The 21,876-nt window shown below is 44.2% G+C and overlaps 1 protein-coding gene across 1 annotated transcript in view; it reads right to left on the reverse strand.

The window, feature by feature from the left end:
• The window catches only part of LOC126336596 (WAS/WASL-interacting protein family member 3-like), a 38,765-nt gene extending 24,574 nt beyond the window's left edge, over positions 1-14,191 (reverse strand). Inside the window, exon 1 of the mRNA XM_050000461.1 lies at positions 13,895-14,191. Within this exon, the coding sequence (XP_049856418.1) occupies positions 13,895-13,912 (18 nt within the window). The 5' untranslated portion in view covers positions 13,913-14,191. The remainder of the gene's footprint in view (positions 1-13,894) is intronic.
• Between the last annotated feature and the right edge of the window lie 7,685 nt (positions 14,192-21,876).

A 21,876-nucleotide genomic window follows, 5' to 3' on the forward strand; every position in this document is an offset into this window, starting at 1 on the left:
CACTAGCTAGGTGGTAGCCTTTAATTCGGCCGCGGTCCGTTATTATACGTCGGACCCGCGTGTCGCCACTATCAGTGATTGCAGACCGAGCGCCGCCAAACGCAGGTCTAGAGAGACTTCCTAGCACTCGCCCCAGTTGTACAGCCGACTTTGCTAGCGATGGTTCACTCACTACATACGCTCTCATTTGCAGAGACGACAGTTTAGCATAGCCTTCAGCTAAGTCATTTGCTACGACTTAGCAAGGCGCCATATTCATTTACTATAATCTGAACAGATAATATTGTGAATCATGTACTGTCAAGAGCAACGTTCATCATTAATGGATTAAAGTTAAGTATCAAACTAATTACGTTCGCTTTCTGAATTCTAACCCCTTGTCATGTTCCAGACCTCACGTCAGTATAGTTCTTCCCTCCTCACGCCAGCCTGCGAGAGCTAAAACGCATGCATTTCGGCCACCATTAGTAACACGGTGTTGGCTCTTTTGCCAACACAACAATTGTCTACTGTCCCCGTGTCTCAGATCACCCACTCCTCAATGGCAGATCAGTAAGGATATGATACAAAACTGTTATTGGCTGATGCTGGTTAAAGAGAGAGATTACTATTACGAAAGTGATAGTCAGCATCTGCCCGCAAGCTTTAACTTCTTCGAGTAGTGAAAGCAACTGTGTACAGGCGTAAGGAAGGGTTGTGTTCGTGTGCGCAATAAACAAAAGACTAATGCTGTCACTATTAATGTTTTCCTTCTCCCACGCCCGGGTTCGATTCCCGGCGGGGTCAGGGATTTTCTCTGCCTCGTGATGACTGGGTGTTGTATGATATCCTTAAGTTAATTAGGTTTAAGTAGTTCTAAGTTCTAGGGGACTGATGACCATAGATGTTAAGTCCCATAGTGCTCAGAGCCATTTGAACCTTTTTTTCCCTTCTTATCAATATTCGCTTTGTGAAAGGCACTTGTAGGAAAACAATGATACTGGAGTTCTACAGTCACGGTTTCTTTAAATCATCAACTAAAGCCATAAAAAATCGGTATAAACAAAGTGAAACGTTTTGTCTGACATTTTCTTCTTTTTAAGGAGTCTCTGCCAGGCACCAAACAGAATAACGGGGTTAGCAGCAAGGCTGTTAACGCGAGCGCTGGTGCGTGCAGTATGGGACATGTGTAACAGCAGTCGTGCGCCGTGAAGGATCATAAAACGCGGTAGAAACTGCGGAAGGAAAAGGAAAGAATGCCGCCGGCCGTGGCCAGCACGCCGCAGCACGCGTGCACGATGGCTGCAGCGATACGGCAGGCACTGGACAACCGCCAGGCACTTGCAGGCAACGGGCAGTGTGGCTGGAGGGCGGATATCAGGGAACGAGAGAAGGGCTGCGCAGTGTAAACAGCCGGGAGGTGTGGACATCCGTTCCTTCAGTAACCACGACGAAGTGTTCTGCAGATTTTTGTGCATTTCAGCTGCTGACCACAAAAGGCACGCTGAAATAAATTCACTACTGACCCTAAAATTGCTACACCAAGTTGAAATGCAGATGATTAACAGGTATTCATTGGACAAATACATTATACTAGAACTGACATGTGATCACATCTTCACGCAACTTGGGCGCATAGATCCTGAGAAATCAGTACCCAGAACAACCACCTTGATTCGCCTGGGCATTGAGTCAGACAGAGCTTGGATGGCGTGTACAGGTACAGCTGCCCATGCACCTTCAACACGATACCAAAGTTAATCACGAGTAGTGATTGGGGTAATGTGACGAAGCAGTTGCTCGAGCACCATTGACCAAACGTTTTCAGTTGGTGAGAGATCAGGAGAATGTGCTGGCCAAGGCAACAGTCGAACATTTTCTGTATCCAGAAAAGCCCGTACAGGACCTGCAACATGCGGTCGTGCTTTATCCTGCTGAAATGTAGGGTTTTGCAGGGATCGAATGAAGGGCAGCACTACGGATCGTAACATATCTGAAATGTAACGTCCACTGTTCAGAGTGCCGTCAATGCGAACAAGAGGTGACCGAGACGTATAACGAATGGCACCCCATACCATCACGCCGGGTGATACGCCAGTATGGCGATGACAAATACACGCTTCCAATGTGCGTTCATCGTGATGTTGCCAAACACGGATGTAACCATCATGATGCTGGAAACACAACCTGGATTCATCCGAAAAAATGACATTTTGCCATTCGTGCACCCAGGTTCGTCGTTGAGTACACCATCGCAGGCGCTCCTGTCTGTGATGCAGCGTCAAGGGTAACCGCAGCCACGGTCTCCGAGCTGATAGTCCATGCTGCTGCAAACGTCGTCGAACTGTTCGTGCAGATGGTTGCTGTCTTGCAAACGTCCCCATCTGTTGACTCAGGGGTCGAGACGCGGCTGCACGATTTGTTACAGCCATGTGGATAAGATGCCTGTAATCTCGACTGCTAGTGTTGGAGGCCGGTGGGATGTCGACCAATGCGAGCAGCAACGTCACGATACGATAAACCGCAATCGCCATGGGCTATAAACCGACCTTTATAAAAGTTTTAAACGTGATGGTACTCATTTCTCCTCCTTACAGGAGAAATCACAAAGACGTTTCACCAGGCAACGCCGGTTAACTGCTGTTTGTGTATGAGAAGTCAGTTGGAAACTTTCGTCATGTCAGCATGTTGTAGGTGTCGCCACTGGCGCCAGCCTTGTGTGAATGCTCTGAAAAACTAATCATTTGCATATCACAGCATCTTCTTCCTGTCGGTTAAATTTCGCGTCTGTGGCACGGCATCTTTGTGGTGTAGCAATTTTAATGGCCAGTAGTGTACTAAAGCTCTGACGCAGCATCGGGGTTTGCAGTAGAACGAGATGGTACGTTTTCGAAGTTCACCTCTACGTTAGGTTGAAACTCAGTTGTCCAGCCTCCCGAATGGCCTGACGCCGTTCTCTAGCTTTTTTTATACTGTGCCAATTTCCTCCTATCAGCATACACTCTACACTCAGTGAGAACAGAAGTCTATAGCACATACACTGCTGTTTGTCATACTCTGCAGTTTTTCCCTTTACTCTTCGTTGCCAAAATACCTACTCCTGCGTGGCACTGGTCACACACGTACACGCTTAGTGCATTTATTCCATGTGTTCTTCAATAACGCCCCATATGTCAACCCTCACCTTTCCCCCTTCCACGAAAACTCCCACATTTGTTGTCAGCTTATCAACCACGAATACTTTCTATGTGACACAGAAAAGTGTCCTTTACATTTATATTTACGTCGGTTGCTTTTGAACACTAACTCCACAATACCACTAGGGGTAAAATGTCAACATAAGTGACACCAGTGAGCCTAAAGCTAACAGTTGTGTTTCTGACACTAATGTCAGTTCATTTTAGTTATTGTTACGCCTCACGCTTTTCCACCAAAACCTTCACTCCTATCAGTGATAAGAATGTCTCACTCCTACAGTATGTTTCGCTAGAGAGTAGGCTGTATGGTTCTGCTGCTTCCATCTAACTTCTAAACGATGAAATCATTTTAACACTATGCCTTCCGGCGACACCACAGTGGTGTCGTACGTGAAATAGCAGTCAACGGCCGGCGACACCACAGTGGTGTCGTCAGCATAGCATCGTGCAGTGGCCGGCGACAGCACTTCAGTGTCTTTTGCATTCTGTTGGTGTTTCGTTTAGGTAACAATAAGTTACACAAGTGAAGAATTTTTTGTTTTTATAAGTACTTGTGTCCTTCCATCATGGGAGACGAAAGAGACGGTACGATTATTTACTATGCATACGCGGACGTCTTGTCTGACGTTCCCGACGACTTGGCCGAGTCGGTACAAGACATTAGATATCAAAGAAATGGAAGTTAAGCAGAATCGTTGGAAGATAGTGATATACGTCCAAGAAGAATTCGGTGAGCGCTACGGTTGCCAAGTGATTCGGATGAATCAGACGGAAAAGACAGTGCACAGTGGTCATACTTTGATTTACAGAGGACCAATAATAAATTTGAAGGATCTCCAGATCCAAACATATTTCCCACAGATACACAGAGCGTCGGAGATATCGTAGAATTATATATTGGGATCGATCTATTTGAGTAGATTAGCAACGAAACAACAAGTACTACAGTCAAAATTGCAATAGAAGGAAACTGGATAAAAAATGCCAAATTTGTCGGCTTTAGGGGACCAGAACTTAGAAAATGGTTTAGGCTTGTTGTCTTTGTGGGAACTGTAAAAAAATCATGGATCGATGACTGGTCAATGAACCCGTTGATAGACGAACCGATATTTCGCAAAACGATGTCCCGCAACCGATTCAGACAAAAATTGTCATTTTTTCATTTTTCCGTCAACAACAAGAAACCAAATAATGCCGACCGACTTTACCAACGTGCAATTCGCAATTAACTATTTTTCCAAAAAGTTTAAAAAAACTTTTAATCTAGGTCAAAACATCACAACTGATGAAGGAATGATACCGTGGCGTGGGCGGTTCAATTTTAAACTTTACAATCCGCCGAAAATTACGAAATTTGGCATATTCATTCGGATGCTGTGTGATTCGAGTACGGTATACCTCATTTAAGATGTATTTCGGCGCTGGACAGCCTTTAGCAAAGACAGTGATGGAACCATTGACACCTTCGTATGGGAGGTGACATCGCCTCTACAATTTCTCGAAAGTAGGGGAACAGGGTTGTGAACTTATGAGAACTAACGATGAGATGAGTATAACTTAATAATTTATAATCTCCCGATAATGTCAAAAACGGCCGGTGACAAGCCAAGTAATCCGAATTAGCGCTGCCGGCTCCAAGTGAATCAATTTGTACTAGACATGCGGATGGCAAAGTGTTAAAAACGACTGTAGGCTGTCAATTTTATTATACAAAATGATTTTGTTGCACCGTGTATATATTTCACATTACTGGCCAGCTCCGGCCTTTGGCCATTTTAAATATAACAAATACTTCATCGGCGCTATGTATCTGAAAACGGTCAAAGGCCGAAACCGGCCTGTGTGGTTAAATATATACATGGAGCAATTCAGGCACTTTTCACAATGAAACTGACAGCCTACGGTGGTAACGAAGAGTAACATCAATGAGGTTAGCAATAAACGTAACACCAAGATGGGTGACTTCGAATTACACTGCGTGTGGCTCAATGGCCGGGTTCGTGTGTCAACTGGACACCACTTCGGCAACTTGCGTGTCTCTAATCTACCACAGTCCCGCTACGAAGGGGGACCTACAGTTCACGTGGAATCCGAACCATGTGACGTTGCTGCGACTTCGTATATCGTCGATAGGTGAAGGCTAGATCGAAGGAAGACTAAACATAGCGTATTCCGGCCGATATTCGATCCCACGACCATTCTGTTTCCAGGCACAAGTTTTGTCTCTAGACCACAAGTGTCGACATCGATTAAATGAAGTGAAGGAGTCCTGTTAACTTTGAGCCAAAAAGCACATGATCGAAAGAGTAAAGAGGACATGAAAGGAATACTAGCACATGAGAAGACGACATTCCTGCCGAAAAGAAGTCTGTTAGTGTCCACCATCCACTTTAATTTGAGGAAGAAATTTCTGAGCATATACGTCTGGAGCAGATCAAGCAAATAATGGACTGTGGGAAAACGGAAAAGAAGAGAAGCCAAGTGTCTGAGATGTACTGCTACAGAAGGATGCTGTGGACTGATAAGATAGGAAATGTGGATTTCCGAAGAATTGGTGAGGAAAGGAACATATGGAGAATAATGACAGATGGAAGAGAGAGGATGATAGGACATCTGTTAAGACATCAGCGAGTAACTTACATCATATTAGATGGAGCTGAAGAGCGTAGAAAAGCTGAAAAAACCGGAGACTGGACTATATCTAACAAATAATGGTGGACGTATGGTGCAAGTGGTACTCCGAGATGGAGAGGTTTACACAGGTGAGGAAGTCATGGTGGGTCGCATTAAACTAGTCAGAAGACAGATGACAAAAATGTATATACAGGGGGTTTCAAAAATGGCTCTGAGCAGTATGGGACTTAACTTCTGAGGTCATCAGTCCCCTAACTAACCTAAGGATATCACACACATCCATTCCCGAGGCAGGATTCGAACCTGCGACCGTAGCGGTCGTGCGGTTCCAGACTGTAGCGCCTAGAACCACTCGGCCACACCGGCCGGCCAGGGTGTTTCAAAGTCTTGGCATTATACATCTAGGAGTGATAGATTACGTCGTGTGGAACAACTTTTGTTAGAAGTAAAATGTTCGTTGACGCTTTCCACTCACACTAGACATACCTTTGTACAGGTTGTGCCCCTGAGAGGCGGCGGAATACAGGCACTCGGCTGTGTGTGTTGCCTATAAAGCAGTCATCTGATCCACACGAAAGGGGCTGGGCTGAGCCAAATTAAAGTTCCCGGATCGCTTCTCAAATATATTTTCACCCACTTACAGTCACTCATTCTTATGGTTTTCTTGCTAAAAATCTTTCTATAATTTTTTCTGGGGTTGGTAGTAGGCAGCAGAGGGTTATCAGAACCTGCTAGTTGGCAAAAATGGCGAAAAGGCCTACAAAAGAACGCCTACCCTCGCTGGGAAGCGTCAGCGAACATTTTGTTTCTCATGACGTGGTACACCACCACTGAACGTTTGATACAAATATTTTGGAACGCCCAATATACCAGTATGGCGCGGCCAAAAATAGTCTGAGAAGCTTCCAAGAGTATTGGAGACGAGGTTGTGCAGAAACAATATTGTTAAAAAAAATCGATACTTTTCACCGTTTAGAGTTGTTTAGCACTGACGTTAGTCAGTCAGGTCGTTATGCGCGCAAGTTAAAGCACTTGGACAGACTACAATGCGCTAATGCACAACATCTGTGAGTCTATGAGTTACCACTTGTTGCAATGATCAGTTAAAATGTGCCTTTTTTGAAAGTGATTAGTTTAGCCCAAAAGAACACGTCTGCCTCTGGCAGGCTGCTTGAATTTGCGAGTGCGACGTTCTGATAAGCTAACGCCAACGCTAAATATCTTGGACAGGGAGAAATGTTTCGAACGTTCTCATTAAAAAAATATTTCTCAACAAGAGCTCCCCAGCATCACTATCAAGAGCTTTTCAGACTGTTTCTGACCACCCTATACGTACGCCTGTCGATACACTGTCGTGTAGCTAGAGTCGCTGGAGGCAGATTCCCGTACGTGTGTCAAAACCGGCTCGCCATCCCCGTTCGGCCGGCGCGTGTCGGACGAGTGCCCCGGCGTTGCGAAACGCGCGGTGTGAAGGCCGCGGTCTGACCTTTGCTGGGAGTGTCCGCTAGCGGGCCGACCTCGCCGGCCAGGGCGTGGCTGCCCGCCATTGTGACCACGGACTCGCGGAACTGCCAGCGATCTCCTCCGGATCACCTTATTCCCCCAGCCAGCACTTTTAATAGTCCATTCTCGCCGCTCCGAGATAACGCCCGAGCCAGCGTCTCAGCTGTCTGTAAAACAATTGGAAGTTTCCAGGGTCTCGACACTTCAGATGTATCCCAGAATACGGCATTTCGGTTCCGCAATTTCGCGCCCTTTTCGACGCTCATGCCCTTTCTAAAACTGCATTCTGCAGCGGAGTAGTGAACTGTAGCCTCGTGATTCACCGAGTGCATAGGCCACGCCTTGTGCCTCCGTGAGAAAGGTACTAAGTTGTTAATGGACTACCCTGTTTCCCTCAGTGCAAGAGTCGAGGACAGTACCAAAACATCGTGTTGAAACACGAAAGCACAGCTGTGAAAGCATTATTGGCCGGGAGGTGTCATCTTGGGTTGTTCGGCGGCCTGATGCAACTCTTTCTGTTTGATGCCCTTTCGGCGACTTGCGCCTCGACGCACAGGAAATGGAATGATGAGGGCAACACCAACACCCAACCCCCGTGCGACGAAGATCACCGATCCAGCTAGGAATCGAGCCTCGGACCTCCCGATTCACAGGCAGCGATGCTAACAGCTTTCTTCAAATGCTTCAAATGGTTTTAAGCATTATGAATTAACATATGAGGTTATCAGTCCCCTAGACTTAGAATTACTTAAACTTAATTAAACTAAGGACATCTCACACATTCCATGCCCGAGGCAGGATTCGAACTTACGACCGTAGCACCAGCGCGGTTCCAGACTGAAGCGCTTAGAACCGCTCGGCCACAGCGGCCGGCCCACAATCCTCCCCTTTTCATTTTATTCGTCATTGTTTTGACGTTTGGTCTGGCTCTGGGCGAACAACACATGGCACCTCTTCAAGTTCATCGTTGAGTACTTCACTCAGTTTTTTTTTTTTTACAGACGACAAAATAAATGGCTCTGAGCACTATGGGACTTAACTTCTGAGGTCATCAGTCCCCTAGAACTTAGAACTACTTAAACCTAACTAACCTAAGGACATCACACACATCCATGCCCGAGGCAGGATTCGAACTTACGACCTAGGAGGCGCTGTAGTTAGCACACTGGACTCGCTTTCGGGAGGATGAAGGGTCAAACACGGGTCCGCCCATCCCATTTAGTTTTTTGTTTGACTTCCCAAAATCGCTTCAGGCAAACACCGGGATGATTTCTTTGAAAGGCCACAGCAGACTTTCTTCTCCATCATCCCCTAATCCGATGGGACTGATGACGTAGCTGTTTGGTCCCCTCCCACGAATTAACCAACCAACCGATAGGCAATGGAACGAGAACGTAAGGACGGTAGTAAGAAACGCCACTGGTCGATTTTGGTTTATTGGGAGAATTGCAGGGAAAGTGTGGTTCATCTGTAAAGGAGACCGCGTATGGAACACTAGTGCGACCCACTCTTGGGTACTTCCCTAGTGTTTGGGATCCCCATCAGGTCAGACTGAAGGGAGTCATCGAAGCAGTTCAGAGGCGGGCCGTTAGATTTGTTAATGGTAGGTTCGATCAATACGCAAGTATTACGAAAAGGCTCTGTGAACTTAGGTAGGATCCCTGGCTGGAAGACTACGTTCTTTTCGAGGAAGACTATTGGGGAAATATAGGGAACCGGTATATAAAGCCGACTGCAGAACGGTTGCATTGCCGCCAATATACATTTCTCGCAAAGACCAGGAGGGTAAAAGAAGTTAGGGTCGTACAGAGGCTTATAGGCAGTCGTTTATCCCTCGCTCTTTTTGCGACTATACCAAGTTCTCTGAACATTTTCATTTTTTATTTGCTTAGAGAAACGTTCTATTCGTAAGACATGAGTTCATATGCATTCCAGCTTACTTACGAAAATTACGTTTACAGAAACGTGCATCGTAACACAATTCGTCATTTTATTAAACTTACATAAAGATCCGGAAATAAGATATGTTTTTCAATGTAAAGGTACAAGAAATGAAATGTCTACACATTATACTTTTATAAAGTCATAAGCCTATAGCTCTTAAAACCATTTTCCTTAATACATTGCAGATCAGTCCGAACTCTATAGACCTGCTTCAGTAACTACTCTGCTGAAAAAGAAACCGAGCGAGGTGGCGCAGTGGTTAGCACACTGGACTCGCATTCGGGAGGACGACGGTTCAGTCCCATCTCGGGCCATCCTGATTTAGGTTTTCCGTGATTTCCCTAAATCGTTTCAGGCAAATGCCGGGATGGTTCCTTTGAAAGGGCACGGCCGATTTCCTTCCCAATCCTTCCCTAACCTGAGCTTGCGCTCCGTCTCTAATGACCTCGTTGTCGACGGGACGTTAAACACTAATCACCACCATCTGCTGAAAAAAAAAAGAATTCAGCTGAAGTAACAGATCAAAGTGGTACAGAGGTACTCCAAAGGTAGTGTTCAGGAGATGACGATGAAGAAAGACCGATCCTGCATGAGATTTGCTAGCCGAGAAATGGATACCAGGCCTCGAAGAAGTTCTCTTCATATACTGAATGCGGCAAAAAAGATACTCACAAATGGTAAGGTGGGAATTACAAGATAGAGAGAAGTGATAAGAGAAATTCTCAGTTCTAGTTCCTGAGCATTACGATAGTTAAAAATAAACCAATAATGATAATAATAATAATAACAACAGAAGTAGTGCTTATATTCAGAAAGCTGAAAATCTAATAAACATCCCCATCCGCGACTCTCACAAGCCAAGCTAAATTTCGGAGTATTGTTTTACAGACTGCGTGGTTCGTTTCTCAAATTTCTGCTTTTGTTTTTCGAATTAGGCACTGTTCCGAATAAGACTTGCTGCAAGACTTGTGCAAAATGCAGCGTTTCTGGACGCATTTGACGAGCTGTCTGCATGTCGACTCCTTTGTCCAGGACAGGAGTACTCTGACTGGCCACTGTAGGAGGCGAACCACTTTTCCTTTCACTCGATGGCTCGGTTCCACGTCCTCGCTCATAACGGTAGCCGCCGACCGACGAGGGCGGTTGACGATAACTCAGCAACGCAGCAAATGCACCGTTACTTGTAGCAAATGTTTTTTTCTTTTACTCGGACCAAATGTTTTTTATTCCTCCTTTTACCTACGATGCGCGACCTGAGAAATTGATTGCACGCAAGAAACCTGTATACTCAAGCAACTTAGATTTATTTTCTGCTGGCTGGTATTCGCTGTGGGCTGGAGGCAGAGAGAGAGATTTTTTTTTTTGGGGGGGGGGGGGGGGGGAAGAGGGAGTATAGGAGTCTAAGAGAGAGGCAACAGATTTCTTCGACTATAAATTTCTTACGAGCTCCAGAGAGCAGCATGCCCAAACAAAGTATTTTGTAAAATGCTTTTAACACTTTTCATTCAAAATTGTCTGGACCCCACTGGATGGAATTATAACACGTCACACGTTTCTGCTCTTACAAGTCATCATCAGAACCAATCTCTTGTTAGAAAAGTAACACATCAAACATAGTGCCCATCATGGTCGCTTGAGGTCAACTAATTAGTCAATGTTAAGCGACCGATTCCGGCGACAGATGAGGTCAAGTTATCCAGATGGGTACTAGGAGACAACTCTAAGTAAAAAAAAAAAAAACATATTTTCCAAAATATATCACATACTTAAATCTATTACAGTAACAGCACCGCTTTTGTAGCCACAGTTCAATACCCTGCCAATGGTGTCATTTGAGCACTGAGTAGCTAGCACTCGATCAAGTAGCTTCTCAGTTGGCATCACGAGGCTGAGTGCAACCCATTCCAGTTCTCCCACCAACGAAACATCTCTGGCTGCACCAGGAACGGGTCCCGCGAATGGCAGTCTGCCACGATAATAACTCTGCTAGACAAGTGGACACACTTCAACATGACAGTGACGTATTTCTTTGAATTCGTTTTGATTTTTTATATATTGTCTGCTACATTCAGCTGAAGAGTAGTGACGATCTACTTAACACTGGAAATTAAGTGCAGTTGTTCCTATATATTTTCTCCCCAAGCGCCATCTAACTTACGAAATGTGCTAGTCCCACAGTCGTCTACAATAAAGCAGCCGAAAAATGTCGCACATGCTTGCCTTATTTGTGTGTAGCTGGAGTTTACGTACATCCGCGGTGTTAATACTGACGGAGTTGACCTTACGTTGACTGCTCATGTTGCTTCGAGTGACACGCCCAGTTTTTTTTGCAATCTACACTCACACTCTATTTATTTATTCGGTTTACAATTCTAGCAAAATAATGCGAATAACTCGTAACTTATGTACACTAGACTTTCTGCCTGAGGGGACGCAGTGTTCGTCTTGTAAGAGAACTTTTTAATTCTTTATTTCAACCTCGTCACACACATGATTACTTAACCGGTTTTGACTCCTTATCAAGTCATCATTTGATGATTTGAATCCATTACGTACTAACTCGCTAAAGTTGTACTCTGGTGAATTACTATGCAACATATTCAGATCATCTAATGATGTATTTTTAAGAATTCGAAAGGGGATATGAAACCATTTAAACCACATGAGGTTGATTAAATAATAATATAATATTTCATATTGTGATTGTTTCACACAGTCCCAGTTTCATAGAGCTGAATTGTTTCTTGCTCATAACAGCGCATTTTCAGTGGGAAAAATGCATTTGCGTAACTAAGTGCAATCGAGATATGTAACAACACTACCAATAAAACACAGACCTTAATGAATGAGTTGTCCAAGTATTTGAAATACAACTGTCTTTCGATACTGTGAATTGCGATAAAAATTTGCCTCTTATATGTGGGACAAAAGCACACTAGGGCTGTCAAGACAGTACGAGCGATGTTATCTGATGGCGCTCCAGTTTTGCTGTTCGGGTCTGTCTTCTACGATTGCGGGAGATGGCGTAGTGGTTCACACACTGGACTTGCACTCTGGATGGTCTCGGTCCGAATCCCCGTCCAGCTATACTGATTTACGCTTTCCGTGGCTTCCCTAAACCATTTAAGGCAAATGACGGAATGGTTCGTTTGAAAAGGGCAGAGCCGATTTCCTTCCCCACTCTTCATCATTCCGAGCTTGAGTCTTTGATGACCCTATAGTCGACGAGACGTCAAATATTAATCATTGCTCTTCCAATTTTTGTTTTCTTCGAGCGTCCCTCTTCAGATATCAACAAGGTTTTCAACTGATAAAATGAGCAGGAAAATAATTTAATTGTAAGTAGATAAATCGCATCTGAATGCATTTACGATTTGTTTGTATATAAATTTCTACAGGCTGGTAAGGATAAAAGGAGGTAATATGAAATGGTCTTTAACACAATGAAATTTAGAAAACGAACCCAGTTGCTTCATAAATATTAAGAACCAAGAAACAAAAAGACGTATCTGAACGTTTTATTTCGAAAATTCAGGTACAATTACTATCTGTATTTTTGCATCGAGCCAGGATTATCGTTGGGAACCTTGTGAAACTCAGCTCGTTCTATTCGAGCATATGATCCATAGAGCTGTAGATAATTAGCCCCCAGTTGACATCGTATTTGTTGACTTCCGCAAGGCATTCGATACGTAATAAATGGTTCAAATGGCTCTGAGCACTATGGGACTCAACTGATGAGGTCATCAGTCCCATAAAACTTAGAACTAATTGAACCTAACTAACATAAGGACATCACACACATCCATGTCTGAGGCAGGATTCGTACCTGCGCCCGTAGCGTTCGCGCGGTTCCAGACTGTAGCGCCTAGAACCGCTTGGCCACTCTGGCCGGCGATACGTAAAGTAAGAACGTACGCTTTCGCAGGAGTAGCCGTTTTTAATAAATTCATTCTGGCTGTGTGACAATGTCAAGGTCTAATAACGCTGCCAACGTTCCGGCCGCTATGGCAGAGAGCCATCATCAGGGTGATGACTTGTGTAGCCATATCATGACGAAGACCGTCGTTGGTTTTATCACACGCTGACGTGATCACACAACCAGAAGGATTGTACTGGAAAAGAGAAAAGCCTTCCATACAGTTGCGAACTGTTACTTACTGGATAAAATCGAGCCTATGGAATATCGGACTAGCTATGTATTCAGTACGTGTTACCATGCAGAACACTTCGTTCGTATGGAGGGGGGGGGGGGGGGGGGGCGAAGACAGCAGGTAGCCCTTCCTCACTACAGTCCACAACTGTAAACACGGCTCCAGAGCACTACTCTTCTCACGTGACTTCGGACTTATCAATAATCAGTTTGCGATTGTTTTTGCAACCTTGCAATGTGGTTTGCAGTTACAAACAGTAACTGAGTTTTCTAAGTTGCTTTGCAGAACAGGAACAATCTGTCGGCTTCCCAGGCCACCATCGATCATGGCTGAAGCATACGACCGTCGCTATAGTCATTTGGTCAACTACACTGCCTCTGTTTTGGAAAATCTTCGGGAGCTTTGGGTGGGAATATTCCTCAAAATGATTTGTACTAACAACAATTCTGTTCCCATTAAGAAATCACTGCAGTGGGTACTCACCAGAGCCAGGGTCCTCATGTCTGTAGCGGTGGGTGTCCGGTGGCTCTGCTTGGCGGAGCCGGTCGGTAACTTGACAGAGCAACTACTGGGCCGGCTGGCGCGGCCTCCAGCCAGTTTTATACGGGGCGCCGCCGCCGCGGCTGGGAAAAAGCAAAATGCCACCGCGGCCAGTGGGAGGGGTGCAGCCGTCCGTGTGTGTCTGTGTGCGGGTCAGACAAGGTCCGCCACTGGAGGAGAACACAAGGTCCTCTGCCGGACCGCCGACAGGCGCCGCACCGAGACCTGCTGGAGGAAGAACTGTGGGGCCGTCACATGACTGTCCACAGTTCGCACTATTCTATTTCGTGTAATAAAGTAGGCCTGTATCAGATACTACAATACTGTGTTAGTCCGTGTCTCAGATACTACACTACTTTATTTTACGATCAAACGTAAGCAAATAAAACCGATAGACATGTCCGAATAGTAGCCTTGATATTTATCCTTATACAATTTTCTTATTTTCACTTTATATTCTCGTAGACTGATAAAAAAAGAAAGGTTTCTGACGAACAGTAATTGCAGCCATGTTGGCGAACATCTACGCCCGTGAAAGACGAAGGTCCCGAGTTCGAGTCTCGGTCCGGCACACAGTTTTAATCTGCCAGGAACTTTCATATCAGCGAACACTCCGCTGCAGAGTGAAAATTTCATTCTAGAAATAACCCCCAGGCTGTGGCTAAGCCATGTCTCCGCAATGTCCTTTCTTCCAGGAGTGCTAGTTCTGCAAGGTTCGCAGGAGAGCTTCTGTGAAGTTGGGAAGGTAGGAGACGAGGTACTGGCGGAATTAAAGCTGTGAGGACGGTGCGTGAGTCGTGCTTGGGTAGCTCAGTTGGTAGAGCACTTGCCCGCAAAAGGCAAAGGTCTCGAGTTCGAGTCTCGGTCCGGCACACAGTTTTAATCTACCAGGAAGTTTCAACATCTACGTGTCTAAAGATAAGATCTAGAGGGACAATTCGTTCATGTTATTATTTAATTCACTTCGTCAATGACAACCAATTTTTTAAAACATCGAAAAGCGAAAAAAATTTAGGTATACAAATTGATACATGGTCTTGTGAAACACTTAGCTTCAGGAATTGCTTATTTTTGGGAAGTTATTACCTCTCGATAATTTATATCTCAGTGAAAAGATTAAAGCACAAAGTTAGTAAAATGCCGTTTAGATTATTTCAAATATATCCAGTTGGAATAAAAATCAAGTATTAGTTACTTAAACTGCGTTTCAAATCGACCATCCGGGTCGCCAAGCGCTGTCGCCGTTTGTTTCGGTGCATTCAGCCTCGTTTTGCCAATTGAGGAGTTACTCGACCGAATAGTAGCGGCTCCAGTCAGGGAAAACCATCATAACGACCAGGAGAGCGGTGTGCTGAACAAACGACCCCCCCCCCCCCATCCGCATCCACAGTTAAGGATGACACGTCGGTCGGATGGTCCCGATGGGTCACTTGTGGCCTGAAGACGGAGTACAATGATCACTCCACGGAAGCAGAGATGTTAGATTGAAGTCGCCAGCATCTGCTTAATATTTAAGCCTATTATAAACAGTTATCCTTGACTGGTTAAAGAAATCCATCCACACCAAGTAGGATTAATGAAAGACATGGAAGCAATTCGGACGTTGGTTGCTAGATTTGATACCTGTAGGTACGAACAACATGCAAGTATTACGGAGATTCTCCTGGAGCTCAAATGTGAATCCATGGAGGGAAGGCACATTCATCTCGAGCACACTGTTGAGTAAATATAGAGAAGCGACATTTGAAGCTGCCTGCAGAATGGTTCTACTGCAGCCATATATTTTGCTTGATCACGAAGATAAGAGAAATTCGGGACTGTACGGAAGCATACAGACAGTCGATTTTCCCTCGCTCTGGTTGCGAATGGAACAGTGATAGTGATACGGGGTACCCTTCGCCACGCAGCTATGTGGCTTGTGGAGTATATATGTAGATGTACATTTAGAAGTAGATGTAGACATATGGAAGGATTGTGCTGACTTTGGAGAGGTATGTCCATCATAATTATCCGGGCTGTTATGCCGTGGTCGATTGATGAATCCCGTGTCAATCCTGTGGAGGAGGAGGTAGACGGCAAATAAAATTTCCTCTATGTGCTTGTTTTTAGAAACGATAATGGTAGTTTGGGCCACTCAGTATATCGTAAACCTACGCACACGGACCGTTTTTTGCACCGGGATTCGAACCACCACCCACAACAGAAGCGGGGTGTTATCAAGACGTTAGCGGGCAGAGCTAGAAATGTTTGTGAACCTGTGTTGCTCGACGCTGAGATGGAACGTCTCCACAATGCACTAATGATGAACGGATATTCGTCCGCCGAAATAAAACGTGCGTTGAGACAGCCACGCAGAAACCATAACGACGTACAGGCTACTGCAAAATCTAAGGTTTTCCTGCCGTTTGTTAATAATGTAACAGAAAGAATAGGGAGGATCTTGACGAAGCAGAATATTACCGTAATTTACAAGCCCACCAGGAAGATACTCGGAATACCTTAAGCCTGCCAAGGACGCTCGCAAACCGTTGAAAAAGCGGGAGTGTATAGGATCCCGTGCAGCTGTGGAGACGTTTATGTGGATACCACTAAAAGAACTGTTTCAAAACATTTGGAAGAGCACAAGGGCAATTGTAGAAGAGGAGAAACGGAACGATCAGCTGTTGTGGAACATGCTTTCGAACCAGGTAACCGCCATATTCATTTTGAGGAGACACAATGTAAGGTGTCAGGCAAATCCAACACCTTACATGAAAACCCTGACATGATAAGCAAATCCAGTAGTATGTCACATAGCTCCGAATAAATCGTGACATTAAATTAACCAAAGTAATACGAGTAACGAGTGAGCAAATGGAATACCACAGACTAACACAAGAATGCCTAAATGCATGTCGTACCTTACCACCATGAGGCAGACGCAGTTCCGAGGGGAGAAACGAGAACAGAAGCCGAGAGCAGAACCGTGTTAAGCTAGAAGGCCCTACGATAAGGGAGTGGCTGGACACCCATGCCGCCGGCCTACCTGTACGACTACACAACCCGCACGTTTTAGCATGAGGCTTTTTCGCGTCTCTGTTACGTAAAGGACCACCCCCCAGCCCATGTTAAAAGCTAGAGCCCTCCAGAAAAACAGTATAGATCTTACGATAACACAAAAAGGGCCACTACCACCTGCAAGTTTTAGCGTGAGACTTTTTCGTGTCTCAGGTACGTCAAGGACCACCCCCCAGCCCATGTTAAAAGATAGAGCCCTCCAGAAGAACTGTATAGATCTTACGATAACGCTAAAAGGACCACACCAGCTGCAGGGCGTCTCTGTTACGTTTCAAACTTTAAAAACATTGTATAACGTTTCTCATTGGATAGACAGAATTTTTGTAGGCGGAGCTTAAGGTTAAATTGAGACCCTGATTGGTCAGATGAAAACATAGCCAGATAGTTTTTTTAAACTAACTTCGGTAAATTGTAGTAAGGAGAAGTTAGAGGAGAGTTGCTTCCGATATGGCGATGTGAGCGGAGCTGTGCCGCCGGCCGTTGCCGCCCTGACGCTGCTTAAACACCGACAAGGTAATGAACGCACGCGATGCCGCATTTTTGAGCGCATAAGGCTTCACTCAGAACTGCAGAAGTCTCATCTGTTACACCCCGTTTTTGCGTAATACTAGTGGCGATCGTTAATTAAAAGTCATGGTGTTCACATTTGCCACTTGAAGTAAATATCTGAAACGCGATGATTTTTCTTTTATATAGTTATTGAGAAGCCACTTCTGCCACTGTAATTTACGACAAGTTAGATAAGTAATTAAAGATAATTGAGGGTCACTGTAGACCATTTTGATAGTTTTTTTCTTTTGTGAAACTTAAATTTAACCTAGATTATAAATGTGATATGGCATAGGTCATCCTTCGATCGATTGTAGAACTTGGAAACCCATTCAGGGAATATTCGTTCACATTTTTGTTGAACGCATTTGGTTTTTACCATCCTGTATTAAAACATTTCCTTTTATCAATAGTGCAATTTATAAACGATGTTTTGTGAGTAGAATAAAATTTCCAGTGGTAAACTTAACTGCTTTTACGACGTTATTTTACCAGCTAACTAAAAATAGGAAAACCTAGAACCCTTTCCACTATATTTAGTTAGTATTAAGATTCTTTTACAGGGAGTGCAGTGGAGCTGACGCTGAGATTATTTAGTATTTAGTTATATCATCGCTAGTCTCACTGGACTCTTCTGATTTTACATGTCATGTGTGGTCTGGTCTCTCCTTACCAGCAACAGGTCCCAGGTTCAAACTAGTTAATTCCCTAAAGAACACCCTCAGAGCGTCGTTGCGCGAAAGTGGTAGGGAGACACGATATAGTACAATCAGACACCACCATGAATGTTTAGAACAAGTACTAGCTTCGACAAGCCGATATTTCGGAAGGCTCTACAGGGAGGCAATAGAAATTGCCAAACACCTTAATATTTTCAATGGAAAAGAGGAGGGCGTGAAATTAAACGGTATATGAATGCCGGTGTTGAAGAAGATGTGTACCACCCGTCCCCCACTGGGTGATGGCAACGGCGATCGACGGCAGCGGACAGGGGCCAATTGCAATGACGTTTTCAAAATACGTGACGTCACGCCTCGGTGCGGGAGCGCGCGGACGCGGAATTTAACGGCAGTCAGTAGCGAGCCAGTGGGTGTGTTGGACCTTCCATCGAGCTCGTGCTACAGACCCCCTTGAAGATGTCCTCAGCAGAAGGGGACGAAACGTTAAAAAAAAGGGGGGGGGGGGTGTAAGGTGTCAGGCAAATCCAACACCTTCCATGAAAACCATGACATGATAAGCAAATCCAGTAGTATGTCACATAGCGCCGAATAATCGTGACATTAAATTAACCAAAGTAATACGAGTAACGAGTGAGCAAATGGAATACCACAGACTAACACAAGAATGCGTAAATGCATGTCATACCTTCCCACCGTGAGACAGACACAGTTCCGAGGGGAGAAACGAGAACAGAAGCCGAGAGCAAAACCGTGTTAAGCTGGAAGGCCCTACGATAAGGGACGGACACCCACGTCGCCAGCTAACCGCTAGGACCTCCACAGCCGCAAGTTTTAGCATGAGACTTTTTCTCGAATCTGTTACATCAGGACCACCCCCCAGCTCATGTTAAAAGACAGAGCCCTCCAGAAGAACAGTATATATCTTACGATAACACTAATAGGACTACACCAGCTGCAAGTTTTAGCGTGAGACTTTTTCGCGTCTCTGTTATGTTGTAAAATTTAAAAACATAGCCCCACCACGAAAAGTATAACGATTCTCATTGGATCGACAGAATTTTTGTAGGCGGAGCTTAAGGTTAACACTGAGACCCTGATTGGTCAGATGAAACCACAGCCAGATAGTTTTTTTAAACCAACTTCGGTAAACTGTAGTAAGGAGAAGTTAGGAGAGGAGTTGCTTCCGAGACGGCGAGGTGAGCTGAGCTGTGCTGCCCGCCGCCCCCTGACGAACACCGACAAGGTAATGAATGCACGCGATGCCACATAACAGCGCATAAAGCTTCACTCAGAACTGCAGAAGTCTCATCTGTTACACCCCCTTTTTGCGTAATACTAGTGCCGATCGTCAATTAAAGCTCATGGTTTCCACATTTGCCACTTGAAGTAAAAATCTGAAACGCGGTGATTTTTCCGTTATATAGTTATTGAGAAGCCACATCAAAATGGTTCAAATGTCTCTGAGCACTATGGGACTCAACTGCTGTGGTAATTAGTCCCCTAGAACTTAGAACTACTTAAACCTAACTAACCTAAGGACATCACACACATCCATGCCCGAGGCAGGATTCGAACCTGCGACCGTGGCAGTCGAACGGTTCCGGACTGCGCGCCTAGAACCGCGAGACCACCGCGGCCGGCAAGCCACATCAGCCACTGTAATTTACATGTTAGATAAGTTATTAAAGATAATTGAGCGTCACTGTAGACCATTTTGATAGTTTTCTCTTTTGTGAAACTTAATTTAAACCTAGATTATAGATGTGATATGGCATATGTCATCCTTCGATCCATTATAGAACCTGGAAACCCATACAGGGATATCCATTCATATTTTTTTGAACGCACTTGTTTTTTAACGTCCTGTATTAAAACATTTCTTTTTATCAATAGTGAAATTTATAAACAATGTTTTATGAGTAGAATAAAATTTTCAATGGTAAACTGAACTGATTTTTCTACGTTATTTTACCAGCTAACTAAAAATAAGAAAGCTTTGAACCCCTTCCATTAACTTTAGTTAGTATTAAGATTTTTTTACAAGGAGTGCAGTGGAGCTGACGCTTCTGAATTCTACATGTCATGTGTGGTCTGGCGTCTCCTTAACAGCAACAGGTCGCAGGTTCAAACTAGTCAATTCCCTAAAGAACACGTTCAGACCGTCATTGCGCGAAAGTGGTAGGGAGACACGATATAGAACAGACAGACACTACGCAGAATGTTAGAGGAGGAATTGACACAGAATTCATCAACCGACCACGGCATAACAACCGGGATAATTATAATGGACATGACATTTCCGGCTGTGAAAGTCTACATTTTAGTATTTGAAGAGGTATGTCATGTTTAGCAAGGAAAAGAGGAAAAGGGAGTCCCTTATCAGTTGAGTTATGTACTATATGTATCTTGTGAATTGTACATATTTTAGAGTGTTGCGCAATATTAGCGCTTATGTTGAAACTTCATGTATTTTCTTGCATAGGGTGACAATGGAGCTGGAGATATAAACTACGCAAGTTTGACATCTACGAGGTATGCAAGAACAAAGGTAGGTGTGTTGTGCTCCCTCTTTGCCTGGTCAGAAAACGAGTATGCAGTGACGAACTCATGTCATGCGTGACGGCATACGCGATCTGCACCAAGAATTGGAGAGGAGATCACAGTCGACAACTATGATCTGGGTACTCGCTTACTGCGTGAGCCGTGCTAACGCGGAAAAGAGAACTGTTGACAAAACCAGGCAGTTTTCTGAGTTATATTTGTATTCTGGCACAAAATTTTAACATTCCAGGAAGCTTCAGAGCGTACTCTGCGCCACGGAGTGAAGGATTCGTTCTGGAAACAATCCCATTCGCTCTGGTTAAGCCATTTCTGTGCAGTATCCTTTATTAAGTCGGTGAGAGCACTGCTTCTGATAGATAAGGTTCCAGGTTCAAGTCCAGTTGGACACTTAGTTTTAACACAGTAACGTAGTTCCTCAGGGTGGCATCTTAAAAATAATTCTGTTTTTGATACACATAAATAACCTTTCAGACAAGTTAGGTAATAACTCTTCACTGTTGATAGCGACATTTCAACAGAGATATAACAGCAGAGCTACTGGCAAAGAAAACAAATGATATATCCAACAGTGTTTACATTACGATAACATGCAATTAACATACAATGAAAATAAACAAAAGAGCAGCATGTACTGTATATTAAAGATGGTGTATAAAGTATGGTGTTGAACTGTAATGAGCTAGCAAATAATTATAAACTAACCTGAGTGGACAACTTTTTATCACGGATTCATATTGTCTCAAGAGACAACTATACGATTCTAAAAGAGCTAACACACTGAAGATATGTTGGTGTGATGAACACTGACTGGAACTACTAGACATTTTTGAATAAAAGTGTAATTTCTGGAGTTGTGGAAAATGGATTAAAATTTTGCTGTGTCAGATCCGACTGGTACATGCAGTACATTGGGAGACTGTTGCATAAACCACAGCTGTAGTTAAAAAGTCTGAAAATTTAGTGTTTGTATCAACTAGTGCGTGCATTGAGCATAATAACAAACATAGTGATTCAGATGTTTACACTGTAATATGAATATAAATAATAATAAGTCCTAATACAACAGAGTGCATTACA

The sequence above is a fragment of the Schistocerca gregaria genome, chromosome 2, assembly GCF_023897955.1.
Source record: "Schistocerca gregaria isolate iqSchGreg1 chromosome 2, iqSchGreg1.2, whole genome shotgun sequence".
NCBI lineage: Eukaryota > Metazoa > Arthropoda > Insecta > Orthoptera > Acrididae > Schistocerca > Schistocerca gregaria.